Source organism: Hyla sarda, chromosome 11 (assembly GCF_029499605.1).
Source record: "Hyla sarda isolate aHylSar1 chromosome 11, aHylSar1.hap1, whole genome shotgun sequence".
In the NCBI taxonomy this organism is placed as follows: domain Eukaryota; kingdom Metazoa; phylum Chordata; class Amphibia; order Anura; family Hylidae; genus Hyla; species Hyla sarda.
The window spans coordinates 91,802,928-91,822,699 of NC_079199.1; the positions used below are offsets into that span (position 1 = coordinate 91,802,928).

Consider the following 19,772-nt stretch of genomic DNA (forward strand, 5'->3'; position numbering starts at 1 on the left):
TTTACGCATGATCATCAACTGCCGAGCCGAGAAGTTCGTGACAAATCGAATTTACTGTAAGTTCACTCATCTCTAATCATCACCATCATTCATTCTCTTCCCATTCATCCATCCATCCTCCAGGCTCCTCCTCATCATAATTTTCCATGAAGAAAACGTGGAATGTTTTTTGTCGCTCATTTTATTTGTATCATTGTCTCCATAGAGATAAACAGAAGGAAATCACATCATTCCACAAACAGAACATCCCTGATCTCAGAGACAACGGGGGAGATTTATCAAAACCTGTCCGGAGGAAATGTTGCTGAGTTGTCCATAGCAACCAATCAGATCGCTTCTTTCATTTTTCACAGGTCTTTTCAAAAATTAAGGAAGCGATCTGATTGGTTGCTATGGGCAACTCGGCAACTTTTCCTCTGGACAGGTTTTGATAAATCTTCCCCAACCTGTGCTGACACCCAGGGCCTCATTTACTACTGAAACTCCTTGCCAATTTACGCATAAGGCAGTGGTCTCAAACTGTGGCCCTCCAGATGTTGCAAAACTTCAACTCCCAGCATGCCCGGACAGCCAACGGCTGTCCGGGCATGCTGGGAGTTGAAGTTTTGCAACATCGGGAGGGCCACAGTTTGACACCACTGATATAGAAAAATGCATTTTCCTCTATTTTCACCCTGTTCACCATTTTCAGCTAAATGCGCAATTTTGTTTACAATCCGAATGATTTATGAAAGGATGCAGCCTGTTTTTGGTGTCGTTCAGGCTGTGGGGAGGGGGAAATGAATAAAAATTAGTGATGAGCGGCATATGCCATATTCAAATTTGTGATATTTCACGAATATATAGACGAATATTTTTCCTATATTCGCGAAATTTGCATATTCGATATACTCGCGTTTATTTTTGAATGTGCGTATGCGGATAACTATCTCCCTATCTATCTATATTATCTATCTATCCATCCATCTATCCAGAAAAGTAAAGATGATGCAGCACTCCACAATAATGCATAAGGTGGTGTTTATTCCAGCATGTGCAAAGACAACGTTTCACCAGTCTCTCACTGGCTTTCTCAAGGTCGCCAGTGAGAGACTGGTGAAACGTTGTCTTTGCACCTGCTGGAATAAACACCACCTTATGCATTATTGTGGAGTGCTGCATCATCTTTACTTTTCTGGATTGAGGAACCAGTGGACCCAGGTTCCAGGAATGCGTGCACCCCATCTCCTTTTTCATTTTCTTCTCCTACTCTGGACGACTGAGGTGCTGCCTTTATCTTTTTGCCATCCATCTATCCATCTATCTATCTATCTATCTATCTGTCTCCTAATATTCTTTAGTGACGATATTCGCGAATATGAGGATATTCGCGAATATTCGCACATTCGCCTATTCTCATATACTCTCCAGTCTAATACAGTAAATAGTATAGGAACCTTCTTTAGGCCACAAGCTGGAAGCAGGGAGGGATGAGATCACTGTGATGTGTTCTGTGGGGGAAAAAAATTACGAATATTCGTCATTGCGAATATATAGTGCTATATTCACGAATATGCAAATATGCAAAATTAGCAAAAATTTTTGAATTGCGAATATTCGCGCTCAACACTAATAAAAATTTACCATGAAAAAGGAAAGAAAAGGGGAAAATCGTTGTACATGATGTCCTCAGTGACTGATGAAACAAGTATGTGATATCCTGCTGTCAGAGTGAAATGTTCGCCATTATCTGCGCTCTCAGATGGTCGGACATCTTCACACCCGGTCAGTCTAAACCTAGATCACAGAAAAGTCTCTTTTACATGGCTTGAGAAGAGCAGTTCCTTCTCCTGGTCGGGGACAGCGCCTCCCTTGGGATCGCCTTCTACTAAACCTCTTCATGACGTCCTAGAAGTGAACAAAATCAATAAGATCACAGTTATACAATAGTTAGTCTTAAAAGAATATTTCAGAAAGAGCAATGTTTAACCCCTTAAGGACTGAGAGGTTTTCGGTTTTTGCACTTTCGTTTTTTTCCTCCTCACCTTTTAAAAATCATAACCCTTTCACTTTTGCACCTAAAAATCCATATGATGGCTTATTTTTGCGCCACCAATTCTACTTTGCAGTGACATCAGTCATTTTACCCCAAAATCTACAGTGAAAGGAAAAAAAAATAATTGTGCGTCAAAATTGAAGAAAAAATGCCATTTTGTATCTTTTGAGGGCTTCCATTTCTACGCAGTACATTTTTCAGTAAAAATGACACCTTATCTTTATTCTGTAGGTCCATACGGTTAAAATGATACCCTACTTGTATCGGTTTGATTTTGTCATACTTTTGGAAAAAATCATAACTACATGCAGGAAAATTTATACGTTTAAAATTGTCATCGTCTGACCCCTATAACTTTTTTATTTTTCTGCGTATTGGTCGGTATGAGGGCTCATTTTTTGCGCCGTGATGTGATGTTTTTAGCGGTATCATTTTTGTATTGATCGGACTTTTTGATCACTTTTTATTCATTTTTTCTTGATATAAAAAGTGACCAAAAATACGTTATTTTGGACTTTGGAATTTTTTTGCGCGTACGCCATTGATCGTGTGGTTTAATTAATTATATATTTTTATAGTTTGGAAATTTACGCATTCGTCGATACCACATATGTTTATTTTTATTTTTATTTACACAGTTCTTTTTTTATGGGAAAAGGGGGGTGATTTGAACTTTTATTAGGGAAGGGGTTAAATGACCTTTGTTAACTTTTTTTTTTTTTTTCACTTTTCTTTTGCAGAGCCATAGCCCCCATAGGGAGCTATAGCACTGCACATACTGATCTCCTATGCTGATCCCTGCAGAGCCATAGCTCTGCACGGATCAGCGAGATAGGGGCTCGATTGCTCAAGTGGGACCTATAACACTGCAAAAAAAAAAGTAAAAAAAAAGTATTAATAAAGATCATTTAACCCCTTCCCTAATAAAAGTTTGAATCACCCCCCTTTTCCCATAAAAAAAAATAAAACAGTGTAAATAAAAATAAACATATGTGGTATCGTCGCGTGCGTAAATGTCCGAACTATAAAAATATATCATTAATTAAACCGCACGGTCAATGGCGTGCACTTAAAAAAAATTCCAAAGTCCACAAAAGCGTATTTTTGGTCACTTTTTATAACATTAAAAAACAAATAAAAAATGATCAGAAAGTCAGATCAAAACAAAAATTGTACCAATAAAAACTTCAGATCACGGCGCAAAAAATGTGCCCCCATACCGCCCTGTACATGGAAAAATAAAAAGTTATAGGGGTCAGAAGATGACCATTTTAAACGTATAAATTTTCCTGCATGTAGTTATGATTTTTTCCAGAAGTAATACAAAATCAAACCTATATAAGTAGGGTATCATTTTAACCGCATGGACCTACAGAATAATGATAAGGTGTCATTTTTACCAAAATATGCACTGCGTAGAAACGGAAGCCCCCAAAAGTTACAAAATTTTGTTTTTTCTTCGATTTTGTTGCACAATGATTTTTTTTTCCGTTTTGCCGTGGATTTTTGGGTAACATGACTAATGTCATTGCAAAGAAGAATTGGTGACACAAAAAATAAGTCATAATATGGATTTTAGGTGGAAAATTGAAAGGGTTATGATTTTTAAAAGGTAAGGAGGAAAAAACAAAAATGCAAAAACTGAAAAACCCTGCGTCCTTAAGGGGTTAAAGGACCTTAACATGTATAGCTTGGAAGAAAGAAGAGACAGAGGGGATATGATAGAGACTTTTCAATACATAAAGGGAATCAACACGGGGAAGGAGGAGAGGAGATTTAAAAGAAGAAAAACTACCACAAGAGGACATAGTTATAAATTAGAGGGGCAAAGGTTTCTGCAGTAATATCAGGAAGTATTACTTTACTGAGAGAGTAGTGGATGCATGGAATAGCCTTCCTGCAGAAGTGGTCACTGCAAATACAGTGAAGGAGTTTAAACAGGCATGGGATAAGCATAAGGCTATCCTTCATATAAGATAGGGACAAGAAATATTGATAGGATTCAGATTATTGGGCAGACTAGATGGGCCAAATGGTTCTTATCTGCCAACACATTCTATGTTTCTATGTTTCTCACTCTGCTACACACAGCCCAGAGCAGTTCAGTGTGAGATGAGCTATGATTCGATAAGGCTGTACACCCCCAAGGGTAAGTACTGTTGGCCCCTGCTTTTCAGGACATTGAGGGAGATCTATCAAAACCTTTGCCAAGGAAGAGCGGTGCAGTTGCCAATAGCAACCAATAAGATTGCTTCTTTTATTATTAAAAAGGCCTGTGAAAAAAATGTAAGAATCAATCTTATTGGTTGCTAGGGGCAACTGTATCACTCTTCCTCTGCACGGGCTTTGATAAATCTCCCCCATCATCCCTGAGCTGCAGTGCTGCCTGAATTAGTTTTGGCAGCAGCGCTAGTGCAGAGACATATAAAAGTATTTATGATGGAATCATTCAAAAATAAATATGTTTAAAAAAACTGCTTTCAGGAGGTTTGGGGGCACTACTGATGATGTGCAACTGCCCATGATGTGGGCATCATTAGGGACAAGTGAGCAGCTCCTCCCCCTCCTAGAACCCTGTGCAGTCGAATTGGCTGCACTGTCGATATGACCGCCCCTGGACTGATTGTGTTACCTTGGTCAGAATGGTGCATATTATGTTCTCAGGGTCCTCATTACCCAGATCCACAGCACAAATCTTCGCATCCTGCAAAGCAAAGATATAGCGGTTATATTCTTGTCTAAAGGAGCAGTTTTATAGTAGTTATATTCTTGTATATAGGGGCAGTATTATAGTAGTTATATTCTTGTATATAGGGGCAGTATTATAGTAGTTATATTCTTGTATATGGGATCAGTATTATAGTAGTTATATTCGTGTATATAGGAGGCAGTATTATAGTAGTTATATTCTTGTACATAGGAGCAGTATTATAGTAGTTATATTCTTGTATATAGGGGCAGTATTATAGTAGTTATTTTCTTGTATATAGGGGCAGTATTATAGTAGTTATATTCTTGTATATAGAAGCAGTATTATAGTAGTTATATTATTGTATATAGGAGCAGTATTATAGTAGTTATATTCTTGTATATAGGGGCAGTATTATAGTAGTTATATTCTTGTATATAGGGGCAGTATTATAGTAGTTATATTCTTGTATATAGGAGCAGTATTATAGTAGTTATATTCTTGTATATAGGAGCAGTATTATAGTAGTTATATTCTTGTATATAGGAGCAGTATTATAGTAGTTATATTCTTGTATATGGGAGCAGTATTATAGTAGTTATATTCTTGTATATGGGAGCAGTATTATAGTAGTTACATTCTTGTATATAGGAGGCAATATTATAGTAGTTATATTCTTGTATATAGGAGACAGTATTATAGTAGTTATATTCTTGTATATAGGAGCAGTATTATAGTAGTTATATTCTTGTATATAGGGGCAGTATTATAGTAGTTATATTCTTGTATATAGGAGCAGTATTATAGTAGTCATATTCTTGTATATAGGGGCAGTATTATAGTAGTTATATTCTTGTAAATAGGAGCAGTATTATAATAGTTATATTCTTGTACATAGGAGCAGTATTATAATAGTTATATTCTTGTACATAGGAGCAGTACTATATTGGTTATATTCTTGTACATAGAAACAGTATTATAGATTTATTTTTGTACATAGGGGCAGTATTATACTAGTTACAGCATTTTCTTGTACATAGGGAAGAAATTATAATAGTTATATTCTTGTATATAGAAGCAGTATTATAGAAGTTGTATTCTTGTACACAGGAGGCAGTATTATAGTAATTATGTTCTTGTACACAGGGGGCAGTATTATAGTAATTATGTTCTTGTACATAGGGGGCAGTATTATAGTAATTATGTTCTTGTACAAAGGGGGGCAGTATTTCAGTAGCTATATTCTTAAACATAGGGGTAGTATTATAGTAGTTATACTCTTGTACCTAGGGGCAGTGGTATTTACATAGATTAGCACTTTTTATGATGTCAGTAAAGGATAAAATACAATATTATGTATGTTTCTTTCTGTATCTTGTTACTTACCCCATCTGGCTTGAAATCACATTGGGATAAGTCAGAAGTCTTAGACTTGAGGCACACAGTCTCCCCGATGATGAAGTTTCTTCTGTTGGGGTTTCCATCCTCCTGAGAAGAAGAGTGATGTACAGATACATTGCAAGCTTCTCAGTGATATAAAGATACATTACCAGCTTCTCAGTGATATAAAGATACATTACCAGCTTCTCAGTGATATAAAGATACATCACCAGCTTCTCAGTGATATAAAGATACATTACCAACTTCTCAGTGATATAAAGATACATTACCAGCTTCTGAGTGATATAAAGATACATTACCAGCTTCTCAGTGATATAAAGATACATTACCAGCTTCTCAGTGATATAAAGTTACATCACCAGCTTCTCAGTGATATATAGATACATTACCAGCTTCTCAGTGATATATAGATACATTGTTACACCGAGTGCTCCGGGTCCCTGCTCCTCCCCGGAGCGATGGAGGCGTTCCCCTCTCTGCAGCGCCCCGGTCAGACCCGCTGACCGGGAGCGATGCACTGACACTGCCGGCGGGGATGCGATTCGCATAGCGGGACGCGCTCGCTCGCGAATCGCATCCCAAGCTACTCACCTGTCCCGGTCCCCGGCTGTCACGTCCTGGCGCGCGCGGCTCCGCTCCTTAGGGCACGCGTGCACCAGCTCTCTAAGATTTAAAGGGCCAGTGCACCAATAATTGGTGCCTGGCCCAATCAGTCTAATTAGCTTCCACCTGCTCCACGTCCAAATAACCTTACTTCCCCTTCCCTTCCTTGCCGGATCTTGTTGCCCTTGTGCCTAGAGAAAGCGTTTACTGTGTTTGCCATACCAGTGTTCCAGACCTCTTGCTATCACCATTGACTACGAACCTTTCCGCCTGCCCTGACCTTCTGCTACGTCTGACCTTGCCTCTGTCTAGTCCTTCTGTCCCACGCCTTCTCAGCAGTCAGCAAGGTGAGCCGTTGCCGGTGGATACGACCTGGTTGCTACCGCCGCAGCAAGACCATCCCGCTTTGCAGCGGGCTCCGGTGAATACCAGTAGCAACCTAAAACCGGTCCACCGGTACGGTCCACGCCAATCCCTCGCTGACACAAAGGATCCACATCCAGCCTGCCAAATCGTAACATACATTACCAGCTTCTCAGTGATATAAAGTTACATCACCAGCTTCTCAGTGATATAAAGATACATTACCAGCTTCTCAGTGATATATAGATACATTACCAGCTTCTCAGTGATATAAAGATACATTACCAGCTTCTCAGTGATATATAGATACATTACCAGCTTCTCAGTGATATAAAGATACATTACCAGCTTCTCAGTGATATAAAGATACATTACCAGCTTCTCAGTGATATATAGATACATTACCAGCTTCTCAGTGATATATAGATACATTACCAGCTTCTCAGTGATATAGAAATACATTACCAGCTTCTTAGTGATATATAGATACATCACCAGCTTCTCAGTGATATAAAGATACATTACCAGCTTCTCAGTGATATAAAGATACATTACCAGCTTCTGAGTGATATAAAGATACATTACCAGCTTCTCAGTGATATATAGATACATTACCAGCTTCTCAGTGATATAGAAATACATTACCAGCTTTTTAGTGATATATAGATACATCACCAGCTTCTCAGTGATATAAAGATACATTACCAGCTTCTCAGTGATATAGAAATACATTACCAGCTTCTTAGTGATATAAAGATACATTACCAGCTTCTTAGTGAAATACAGAGGCATTCTGGGTAAGTCCCCATGCTGTAGATTTACCTCTAATAGAGCAGTAGGGATCTGGTCCAAGGCTTTATATAAGTATGTGACCCCTTTCCTCTGGTTATAGAGGTCAACAATTTCTCTTATAGATTCCTCATTCTGGACACCAGGCTCCGTAGAGAGACAGCCATACAATATGACAGCAGAGAAGATCAGCAGAGACAACCTCCAGCGCAGCATCTTGGTCTGTCTGCTCCATGCTCTGTTTTTCTCTTTTATTGTGTGTCTGTTTCTTCATATTCCTGGATGATGGTGAAATTCTTAACAATGCTTAGTGTAACCTGTTTACAAAGCCTGATTGCAAAAAAAAAAAAAAAATGCTCAGTGGTGCTACACCAAATTTAATGAAGTAAATGCACATGTAAGACATAAGGCAGCACTCAGCAGACACTAAAATATGTGAACATTAAATACATGGAATTACTGCCAGGTTTCACTACGGTAATTATTAAAGGATAGGGTCAGCAGAATCATTTCATTATCATTAAAAGGGAGGGGTCAGCAGAGTCATCTTATTATCAGTAGAGGGTGGGAGCAGCAGAGTAATCTCATTATCAGTAGAGGGTGGGGTCAGCAGAATCATCTAATCCTTAGAGGGTGGAGTAAACAGAGTTATCTCATTATCAGTAGAGGGTGGGGTCAGCAGAGTCACCTCATTATCAGTAGAGGGTGGGGTCAGCAGAATTATTTCATTATCATTAAAAGGGCGGGGTCAGCAGTCACCTCATTATCTACTGATAATGAGGTGACTGCTGACCCCGCCCTTTTAATGATAATGAAATAATTCTGCTGACCCCACCCTCTACTGATAATGAGGTGACTCTGCTGACCCCACCCTCTACTGATAATGAGATAACTCTGTTTACTCCATCAGAGTAATCTCATTATCAGTAGAAGGTGGGGTAAGCAGAGTCATCTAATCCTTAGAGGGTGGGGTCATTAGAGTCATCCCATTATGATTAGAGGACGGAATCAGCAGAGTCCTCTTATTTTCATAAGAGGATGGGTTCATTAGAGTCATCTTTTTATCATTAGAGAGCGGGTCAGCAAAGTCATCTTTTTATAATTAGAGTAATCTTATTATCATTTGAAGTGACTTATGTGGTGGCCCAGTACAGAAGTTGCACCCCTGTACCCTTGCTGCCCTGTTAGGCAGTCTCCACTGGTCACCTCCGTGGGCCTAGCCAAGCTGTATAGACTGTTACATCTGTCTGACTCAGTAAAGCTGCCGTTGTTCCATAACTTGGCGTCGGAGTCATTTTTTGCCCCCGTGCCTAGCCCAGGATCCAGCGGTATTCCTTCGGGTGGTGTAGACGATAAACCATGTCCTGGTATCACGAACACAAGGGGTTAATGCCATCTGCCCCTAGGGTAATTCCATCTGCCCATATCACACCCTCACCACAACTTTTGGCATCCTACGAACAGGATACGGGTGTGCTCCTTATTCCTAAAGCACCCCCCTGTCTGAACTGTGTCCAGTATTGCAGAGTAAAATGTTCATGCCGATGTGAACAAAGATTGTGCCAGAAAGTGTATGGGACTTGGTCAGTGAAAAATTTTTAATCCGAGGTGCTTGTGAAATAGAGGGGGGAGGTGAAAAAAAGCTTATTGCCATTGTGAATCGTTCAAGTACTGTGCCGACCATGTGCAAAATAAGGTCCGAAGCTATGCTACGTTATAAAGTGTTGCCTGTACCTGCAAGGGTTAAAGACGTGCTGGAGAAGCGCACGAAAATGCCAAAGTGGAACTGTAAAGATCAGTCCCTTGTTGCCGGGGGAGCAGAAGTCAGCGCTACACCACTAACGCACTTCTGGCCGGCGGCCATTTTCCAGAAGCCCTGCATAAAAGGAGCAGCACCGTTGGATCTTATCAGTTTATCGGAAGTCTGCAAGTTGAGCTACATGACGGAACAGGCCAGCACGAGGTCGGAGAGTCCCAAGATGGCGTGGAGGCCCAGAAATTTGCAGCGGCCATGGCGCACATGTTTCAGGAGCTGGCAGATCGTCTACAGCGTATCTCGCTCGGGGCCAAAGAGGCCTGCTACCAAGTCCTGTTGCCCGAGGACGATTGAGACTGGCCAGCAACCCCGGCGTAGGGAACGCTGGCATTTTCCTGAGGATCATCGCTGGTGAGGCTGTCCCCTCACCACCGGATCTGGCGATCCTGGGCCAAAATCCATACAGAGGAGTCAGAAGTGAATACCCCAACTGAGGGTTATTCACTTTTTATAATACATTTTTTTTTATTTAATGAGATGCCAAAGAGTCAAAAGATCAAAGGAACAGGATCCGCAGGGGAGGGGTCAGCCACTTTTCCCCTTTCATGACAACTTGATCCTATACTGAGAACTCTAAATGTACCAGAACTGTTGAGCGGTACTCCAAAAATATATATATTCAGAGTAATATATTCCTGTTTATATTTTTGCACAGGTGATGCAAATGTTGTTGTACTATATTGTTTAAGGCACGTTGTTATAAATGTAAATAATGCACTTGTATAAAAAAAATGTCTAAGTATTTGCTATTTTTGTCCATGGCAATTTATATAGGAGGTATAGCGTATTCGCTACCTCACTGAAAGGACAGTTACCAGCTAGGTACCGAGAGTGATGGTACCTTTGTATATTTAGTCAGTCTAGCATAGATAATGCTAAGTGTCATTTTGTACAGTTAAGTCTAATGGAGTACATAGTGCTTTGTATAGAAACTAGTCAAATGTAAAGTCTAGTTAGGACTGTAGCTAACAAAAATAAATTCCAGTCTATAATAGTCAGTAATGTCAAATGTTCAAATGTTCAACCATTTTCCTGTCCAATGTGTACAGGGCGCTCTCCTGGAGAGCTAGATAAACATGTATAGTGACAGAGTGGCCATGTATAAAGGTAATCTTTTAATATTGTAATATTGTGCAGAAATTTGTGTAGTGTTCTGGGGAGAAGTAGCTAGTGCCACAGGGCCCCAGCAGCTAAGGCATTCGGGTAGAAAGCCTCCGGCAGCACGATCCGCATCAGGTGTGTTCAATGTGTTCATGTACACAGTTTCAAGACTCAAGAACCTCATATGACTTGTTATCCACATTATTCATACCCTAACAAAAGGAACATGTAAGGACATTACCAACTAATGCTATATGGACTCGTCCCCAACTGTTTACTATTTAGTCACTAGACCTGTGAAGGACATTCAATATCAATGCCCCAGGAACTGTTTGTCATCACCAGGCCACAGTGGCCACTTTTATGTTGTCCGCCCTCCAGGACTGGGTGCCGAGGATGGCTGTTGTTAAGATGGTGAGTTTGTGGTGGCCCAGTAGAGGAGTTGCACCCCTGTACCCTTGCTGCCATGTCAGGCCGTCTCCATACAGTGTCCCCTGGGCCCCCCTGCACCTGTTCCATTGTATATTCATTTATATGCGTGTTATATAATGTATTATACCTGAAATGTGTTATGCCTTTAAGACCAGTTGTCATGTGAGTAACCAGTTATCATGTGATTGTAACCCAGTGAGGTATCATTGACCATGTGACCTAAGTGTGACCTATGGGACCCCTCCTAGTCTCCCCCATATAAGCCCTGGGTGGAGCTAGCTTGCTCTCTGATTCTCTTGAAGTCTTTGCTGAGCTACAGTGAGGTCAAGTCCTATGTGTGTGTCTGGAGTCCAGAGGAGGCCTAAAGTCAGTCAAGCAGACATGGATTCTAAAGTCCCGTACCCCACAGGTCAAGTCAAAGCCTGGTAAGCTACAGAAGGGGTGAAGTCAGTCATAATCTGTCATAGTCAAGTCAGTCCAAGTCATCCTGTCTCAAGTCAGCCTGGCCTGCATCCAAATTGTCCAAGTCAACTATAAATCCCAGCAAGCCCTAAGGTTTCTGAAGTCACTGGTCACCTCCATGGTCTTAGCCAAGCTGTATAGACTGTTACACCTGTCTGACTCAGTAAATCTGCTGTTGTTCCGTAACTTGGCGTCGGAGTAATTATTTGCCCCCGTGCTTAGCCCAGGATCCATCGGTATTCCTTTGGGTAGTGTAGAGGATAAAACATACCCTGGAGTCACAAACACAAGGGGTTAATGCCATCTGCCCCTAGGGTAATTCCATCTGCCCTGTATCACACCCTCACCACACTTACAATAAGTTTTTCTAACTCCTGGTAGATTTCCAGATGATTGAGAATGAACTACAGAGATACCCCTGGTACATGGACATGTGGGGCACTAAATAAATCTCTTTGTGACAATGATGTTCCTTTTTCTGGGTGCTAAAACATGTAGAGTTAATATTTGTATCCTGTCAAAAGATCCTTAAAGTCTGTGACATCCTGTTATCTTACAACTAAAGTGAATTCCCTGTGCAGTCCTTAAGAATTCAATATCCTTTATTGTTGTTAACAATTTTTGCAACTTCTGATAAACTCTCTTCTCTTTAATAGTTTGTTTGAGGTTATTGGTTTGCATCTCATAGCTTGTCCAGAGTAATGGATCAGACAGCCTTGGTTGAACATTTCTGGACACAGTACACATAAGATGTGCTATAATTGGCAGACTGGGGATATATTGTTTCTGTTATTTTAATTTAAAGTCTAGGACCTGTTCAGGGATATTACAGGAACAGTGTGATTTAGCTGTTTGGTGATAATCTAGAACAGTCTAGGAAAGATTAGGGTTATTAGGGCAAGCTTCTATAATTCTCTATGTTTTGTCATCTCCGCTCCATTCCTGACTATAATCATTAACATTCACCTGTTCCATCATCCATTCCATCATCTCCAGTTTCTGTCTTCTATTAGAAAGTTGCCAATCTTGTTACTTGCCAGCACATATACATGCTTTACATGTTTTTCTTGCACTTTCCTGCTTGTCATACCATTTGGCTGCACTGTAAGTCCTGGGGGTATCTGAGTATTAGGAGCCACAGTTAGGATCCTGTAAAGGGAACTCCTATAGGTGATGCCCAGTTCTGCCAACTAGTGAACAGTCAGTGTTATTACAGTTGTAAGTATTTAGACCAAAGCTGTAACTGCCCTGTTGGGCTGGGAGACATTCTCCCTGTTGCTATGAGAGTTTACCTGGTAAGTATACTGTATACTTGGAGCTGGGGAAGGGGAAATCTGTACAAGATATAGCATCTATAGTAGATCTCATTAATTCCACTCATGTATGTGACATAATTTATTATATAGTGCCTAAGTTTGTAGAACAGTATCCACAACCACAATAATAAAAACAAGACAAACGTAAACTGATGCAATATCCAGAAGAGGAAGGAAAAAATGATTGTAAAACCTGAGTGCAATAAAAACAGGAAAAAAGCAATGTCATCATAGAAAACAGGGGGTGTCTTGGCAAAATCCCCTGCTGAAAATTTCACCCCAAAAAATCTCATGGTCACCTCTGTCGGTGCTGAAGAATAGTTAACCCCTTTAAGGTATTTAACAGGTGCAGGTTACCCCTTTAATATTATATATTTAATTGCTGTTTACTATCCCCAAACTTCTGCTCTTTCCAGTAACTAAAAGTTCACAGTAATTACAAAATTCTGCGACCACAACTTCTGCTTCCTGTGTGGAAATTATTCGAAGTAGAAAATATCTGTCCCCATGATCTCACCTATTAATAGTATCACTTAATATATCACCTAGTATGTATATCACCTAGTAATTTTGTCACCTGCTGCTCCATTGATGACTACTATGTCAACATTCACCTGTTCCATCATCCATTCCATCATCTCTAGTTCCTGTCTTCTATCGGTAAGTTGCTCATCTTATTACCTGCCAGGGAATACTTTTTGGCTCTACTGTAAGTCCTGGGGGTATCTGGCCATTAGATGCCACAGTAAGGACCCTGTAAAGGCCACTTCAATAGGGGATGTCCAGTTCTGCCATCTAGTGAACATTCAGTGTTATAACAGTTGTAAGTATTTACATTAAAGCATTAATGGCCCTGTTGGGCTGGGAGCCATTCTCCCTCTTGCTATGAGAGTTTTCCTGGTGAGCAGGATGTACATCCGGAGCTGAGAAAGGGGAAAATCTGTAAAAGGTTGCAGCCACTGTGACCCCCTTGGTATAGTGTGGTTCCTCTCATGAAAACTGGTTTCCTTCCTATGAAGGCTGTGACATTGGATAGCCTCTCAGAGACCCATAGCCTGTAGGTCTGAATGGAGAGGAACACACTGAAGGGTCATAACGCAAGTACGGATAAATCTGTATAACAACAACTGTATCTTACTCTGACTCTGGGTAAGACAACTTCAATACGCATCTAATACAATGAGGAGGTGAATATAATAGAGACAAATATACAATATCTCCAGGATCCTCTGCACAATATCACACATGCCCTGGTATGCCCTGGTCATGGTCCAGTTGTATGAAGAACACTTACATGCTATCAGCAACCGAGACTCACCACTAATGTTGGACCTCAGCATGATCACCAATGCCCAGCATTTACCCTTCAGATGCCACAAAGTTGCATCAAAAATACATGTGCAAGCTAGCTCAGGCAGTTGATGGGGACTGCGAAGGAGCAAATGTGAGATCCTGATCAGCTGACATGATGGACAGAGGTTCCTAAGCTAACTCTATGCCATCAGCTCAGTGCTCAGATTCTTCAGGCTGCTTCAGCTATCTAGAGAAGCAGAGTGCCAAAAAACAGTGAGTGCAACACTTAATACATTCAACTGGTCCAACCTAGTAACTTTCTTATAGGCGCTACTGATAACTGGTAAGGATAGCCTCTTTGTAATAATTGTTGGAACAGATCTTCTGCTTGGGCCTAAAATTGGCCATCATCATCGTTTAATCTTCTTAGTCTAACACACTTACCATGAGGTATAGCTTTCTGTTCATCAGGAGGGGGGAAACTGTTGTAGTGAACAAGGGAGTCAGTGGCCATGCTCTTCTTAAAGGGGTATTCCTGCCAAACACATCTTATCCCCTATCCAAAGGAGAGGAGATAAGATGTCTGATCACCACACCAAGCCCCCTGATGATGCCATGCCCCCCTCGTGACATCACACCACACACCCTCAATTCATGTCTATGGGAGGGGGCGGGACAGCCATCACGCCCCCTCCCATAGACATGAATGGGGGGGCGTGGCGTAATATCCCCAGTCCTGGAAACACAGAGGTTTCCGAGACTGGAGCAGCAACCCGGCATAGAATGAGGGTGCTGCATGGAGATCATAGGGGTCCCAGGGGATAAGATGTCTGTGGCTGGAATAACCCTTTAAAACCCGAGGTGACAATACCTCCACTGATGGTCTCTACTTTTACATCAAGGAACTCGAGGTTCTGATCCCCAAATACAGATATGAACTGCATGCTCATCTTCTGTCTTAAAGGGGTACTCCACTGGAAAATAAAACATTTTAAATCAACTGGTGCCAAAAAGTTAAACAGATTTCTAAATTACTTTCATTTAAAAATATTAATCCTTCCAGTACTTATCAGCTGCTGTATGCTCCACAGGAAGTTCTCTTTTTGAATTTCCTTTCTGTCTGCCCACAGTGCTCTCTGCTGACACCTCTGTCCATGTCAGGAACTGTCCGGAGAAGGATAGGTTCGCTATGAGGATTTGCTCCTAATCTGGACAGTTCCTAAAATGGACAGAGGTGTCAGCAGAGAGCACTGTGGTCAGACAGAAAAGAAATTCAAAAAGAGAAGAACTTCCTGTGGAGCATACAGCAGCTAATAAGTACTGGAAGGATTAAGATTTTTAAGCAGAAGTAATTTACAAATCTGTTTAACTTTCTGGCACCAGTTGATTAAAAAAAATGGTTTTCCAGTGGAGTACCCCTTGAAATTTAGGCGTATAAAAAATTCCCTGAACTGTGTTTCTTAATAGATCAGTGGTCTCAAACTGTGGCCCTTTAGATGTTGCAAAACTTCAACTCCCAGCATGGCCAGACATGCTGGAAGTTAAAGTTTTGCAACATTTGGAGGGCCACCGTTTGAGACCACTGATATAGACAATAAAGACTGCCAGTTTCTACTGTGTTGTCACAACCTTCACTTTCTTACTTAATTTATAATGATCTTAAAAAAACTGCCTGGTACCTACAAAAAAATCCCTAATGCAGCCTTGTTAAGCAACATTTTTTTTTTTTTAAGTTGCAACTGCCCTAACTTTTACATTGACTTATAACTGCTATTCAAAAGGGTACCTATAAAAAGAAAGAGGGTTGTCTAAATATGACAACTTAATCGTTATAAAGAATACATGTGCACTTTATGGCTTATTAATCTAATTGTGAATTCACGTCTTGTAATTGTATTTATAACAACCTTAGCAATCGACCACAAATATATAGTAAATATATATAGATTGCATTTCTTTGTATAACTTCCTCTAATGACATCTGTATTGGCCTCATTAATTCTGACACTAATAAGAAAGATACAAACTTTCACCACCTGTCACTATCTCCTGAGGATTATCAATTTCTTATTTCTCTTCCCCAAAGGGATTTGTAACTTACTTCAGAGCTTATTAAAAGAGCAAGTTTGTAGGAAACTACCCGTGTATTACTTCTACAATTGGAGTTCTTTGTGTCAATGTCCAGAAATGTTTAAAGCCTACCAATTCATGCTTTTTCAGTTTAATGTAATTTTGCACCAAATATGGATGTAGATGCTTTATTAAAAACACAATGTTAATGGTAAGTAAATAATATTTAGTTATTCCTGTTCCTCCATGTTTGGAGTTTGGTTTTGAAGTTAATCCTGCTCCTCTTATAGTTCCATTCTTGAGCTTTGCTAGTTTTCTAACCTTGGAGTCCATTTGGGCCGTGTTCAGACCTGTTGGTCTTTATGCATTTTTGTATCCGTTCTTGTTATCCAGTATTGGCCTTTCCTTGATCTAAATAGTGTCTGACTTCAGTAAGCCTGTTCATCCCCTGTATTCCTGGTAAATCTTGCCATTATATATTTCCTAGTATCCTGTCTTGTTCATATTATCATACCTGCCGTTTACCTTGTTTTGGTTCTTAGGCTGTTGCTTGTTCACTATATACCTGCCCCCATGTTACCCTGATATCTGTTTGTGACTACTTAGCATTCATGCCATTATTTAGTTCCCTGTCTTTGTTAGCTTGTTACCTTTCATAACCTGACTTGTGTCACAGACCTCCTACAGTTCATGTTTATTGTTTTGACCATGATGCCCCTTGTAGTTTAGTTAGTGTATGGACTGTCACCAAGTTGTAGAGCCACTATTTAGGGTGGCTATGCAAGTAGGCAGAGAAAGGGTTCTGGGAAAAGCTCAGGACTCACTACCTGCCCTACATGACGATTTTAAGATAAATTTATTCTGAAAATTGTAGACAAAGTGTAGTCAAGTTTCAAGTTTACTGTTTGAACATACCATATGATATTTTTTTTGTTTCCTGCATTTTATAACTGTATTTATATCATAAACAGTAAAGGTAAAAAAGGATTCGATACTTTGATGATTTTGTATGTTTGCCCCCTGACATAGAGATATTCAGGCTATAATTTTAATGGTTAGGTTTACTTGAACAGTGAGAGACAGAATAATGACCATGTTGGGAAGTTTTGAATGTGATTGATTGCTTTTGTGAAGAGGTGTCTTTTACACAGGTAATAGGCTCAGACTGCAGCTCAGCTAATTGCCGGCCACAGAAATGTCCAACCTCCACCAGTGATAGGCTGAGAGGCAGTTGATTTATGGAGCCTCAGTCCCTATCTCCTTTCTGGTGCCAGGGCTCAATAAGTCATACTGCCAGTCAGCCAATCACTGGCCAAGGTGAGACATCGCTGCAGCCGGTGATTAGCTGAGCTGCAACCTAATGCATTGAACCACGGCAAACAGGAAGAGGATCGCAGCAGAGGACAGGAGCAATTTACTGGGGGCTTGTGGGAGCAGCGGGAAGTAAGTAAATTTTTTTCTTTAAATGACAACATTCTGGGCAGGCTTTAAAAAAGGTTTAGTCCAAGTCAGTGGGCAAACAAATTCAGCAGGGGATCAACTACTTTTTTCCTTCACTTAACCTTGCTTTCAGTTAACTTTACTCCATTGATTTATTTCAGATATACCAAGATCTGTGCAAATCACTTAAAATCTAGAAAAATGGTTGTCTCGAGAAGGTATCATGTGGACTTTGTATAACCAGGCCTTCTTAGTGACTGACAACATGATGGACTAGTATACCACTTCTAGTTTGACATAAAACTCAATAAGCAAATAATCTATTAGAACAATGTCATTTAATATAAATAAATAAATATGTGCACTACTATCTCTTCCTGTCCATTGTATAACTGATATTTACCAGACTAATGGAATCTATGAACATTAGTACATCTGTATCTGAGTTCATAATGGTAGGCTTTTCCACTTTTGGGCATTTTCGGCCTTTGATTTTCATGGTCTTGTTAGTTATTTATTTTCTTATCATTTTTGGAAATCTTTCAATATCAGTCCTGATTCTTTATGACAGACATCTCCAGACACCAATGTACTTGTTCATCTCCATGTTTTCTTTCCTCGAAATTTTGTTCACCACTGTCTCTATTCCATTTATGCTAACAAATATATGGAAGGGTGAGGTACAAATCGAGTTCAGTCATTGTATGCTTCAAATGTATCTTTTACACTCATGGGGCATTACAGAGAACTATTTGCTTAATATCATGGCTTATGATCGTATGGTGGCCATCTGCGACCCGCTTCGGTATCACGTCATAATGACATCGAACCATTGCACTGTTTTACTTTTGAGTTGTTGGCTTCTAGGATTCACAAGTCCTATTGTTCATCTTGTTTCAGTCCTAAAGTTACCTTTCTGTGGTCCTAACACTATCAATCATCTATTTTGTGATTTATTTCCACTTTTGAAGTTGGCTTGTACCGATACATCTTATACCTTCATTCTAAACTTTTTGATCAGTCTCTGTATCATCAGTGGCACCTTTTTATTTATTATCCTCACATATCTAAAAGTAATATTCACTATTCTAAAGATAAGATGTATGGATGGACGAAAGAAGGCCTTTTCTACCTGTGCTTCTCATCTTACAATAGTCCTTCTCTTCTATGGCAGCTTGGCTTTTATTTATATTCGACCGAGGGTAGATTATACTCCAGAATATGATAAAATAATAGCAATAAATTATTCGGTGCTTATCCCATTCTTAAATCCCATCATCTATAGTTTCCGGAACAGAGAAATAAAAAATGCCTTAAAAAAGCTTCTGAAAAGAAAGAAACGATTTATTACAACATTTATGCCTCACGGTCAGAACATTATAATAAGATCATAATGACGTTACTGTCCTTTGTATAGAATTTGTATACAATTTACAATATCAATATTATTTAAAGTGTAACTGCAGTTTGTGCTAGTCTTGTTTGTTCCTTTAGACAAATTATTACAGACATGTATGTCACATATATGTTTTCCCTATGTACTTAAGATTTAGACATGGAAGTCTTACATAAGCTGTAACAATGATATGTGGCATGTAAATGGTTGATCTTTCTGTAATGTGAATGAATAGGCTATAAACCAATTATGTGTCATGTGAATGGATGAGCTCTAACCAAGGATAGGTGTCATGTGAATGGAAAAGCTCTAACCCATCAATATGTGTCAGGTGAATGGATAAGCTCTAACCAAGGATATGTGACATGTGAATGAATACGGTCTAACCAATGATATGTGTCAGGTTAATGGATGACCTCTAACCAAGGATAGGTGTCATGTGAATGGATGAGCTCTAAAACAATGATAGGTGTCATGTGAATGGATAACCTCTAACCAAGGATAGGTGTCATGAGAATGGATAAGCTCTAACCCAATAATATGTGTCATGTGAATGGATAAGCTCT

General features: G+C 39.8%; 2 protein-coding genes across 2 annotated transcripts; one reads left to right on the forward strand and one right to left on the reverse strand.

The window, feature by feature from the left end:
* Positions 1 to 1,153: 1,153 nt before the first annotated feature.
* Positions 1,154 to 8,150, reverse strand: LOC130295550 (cathelicidin-related peptide Oh-Cath-like). Its single transcript, XM_056546389.1, has 4 exons — positions 7,914 to 8,150; positions 6,111 to 6,212; positions 4,668 to 4,739; positions 1,154 to 1,887 (listed from the first exon to the last, which is right to left on the reverse strand). Exons 1-4 carry the CDS (start codon positions 8,094 to 8,096, stop codon positions 1,777 to 1,779), a joined length of 468 nt encoding a protein of 155 aa, XP_056402364.1. The 5' UTR covers positions 8,097 to 8,150; the 3' UTR covers positions 1,154 to 1,776.
* Positions 8,151 to 18,220: 10,070 nt separating this feature from the next.
* On the forward strand, positions 18,221 to 19,204 carry LOC130294943 (olfactory receptor 6N1-like). Its single transcript, XM_056545099.1, has one exon. It carries the CDS (start codon positions 18,221 to 18,223, stop codon positions 19,202 to 19,204), a length of 984 nt encoding a protein of 327 aa, XP_056401074.1.
* Positions 19,205 to 19,772: the final 568 nt, after the last annotated feature.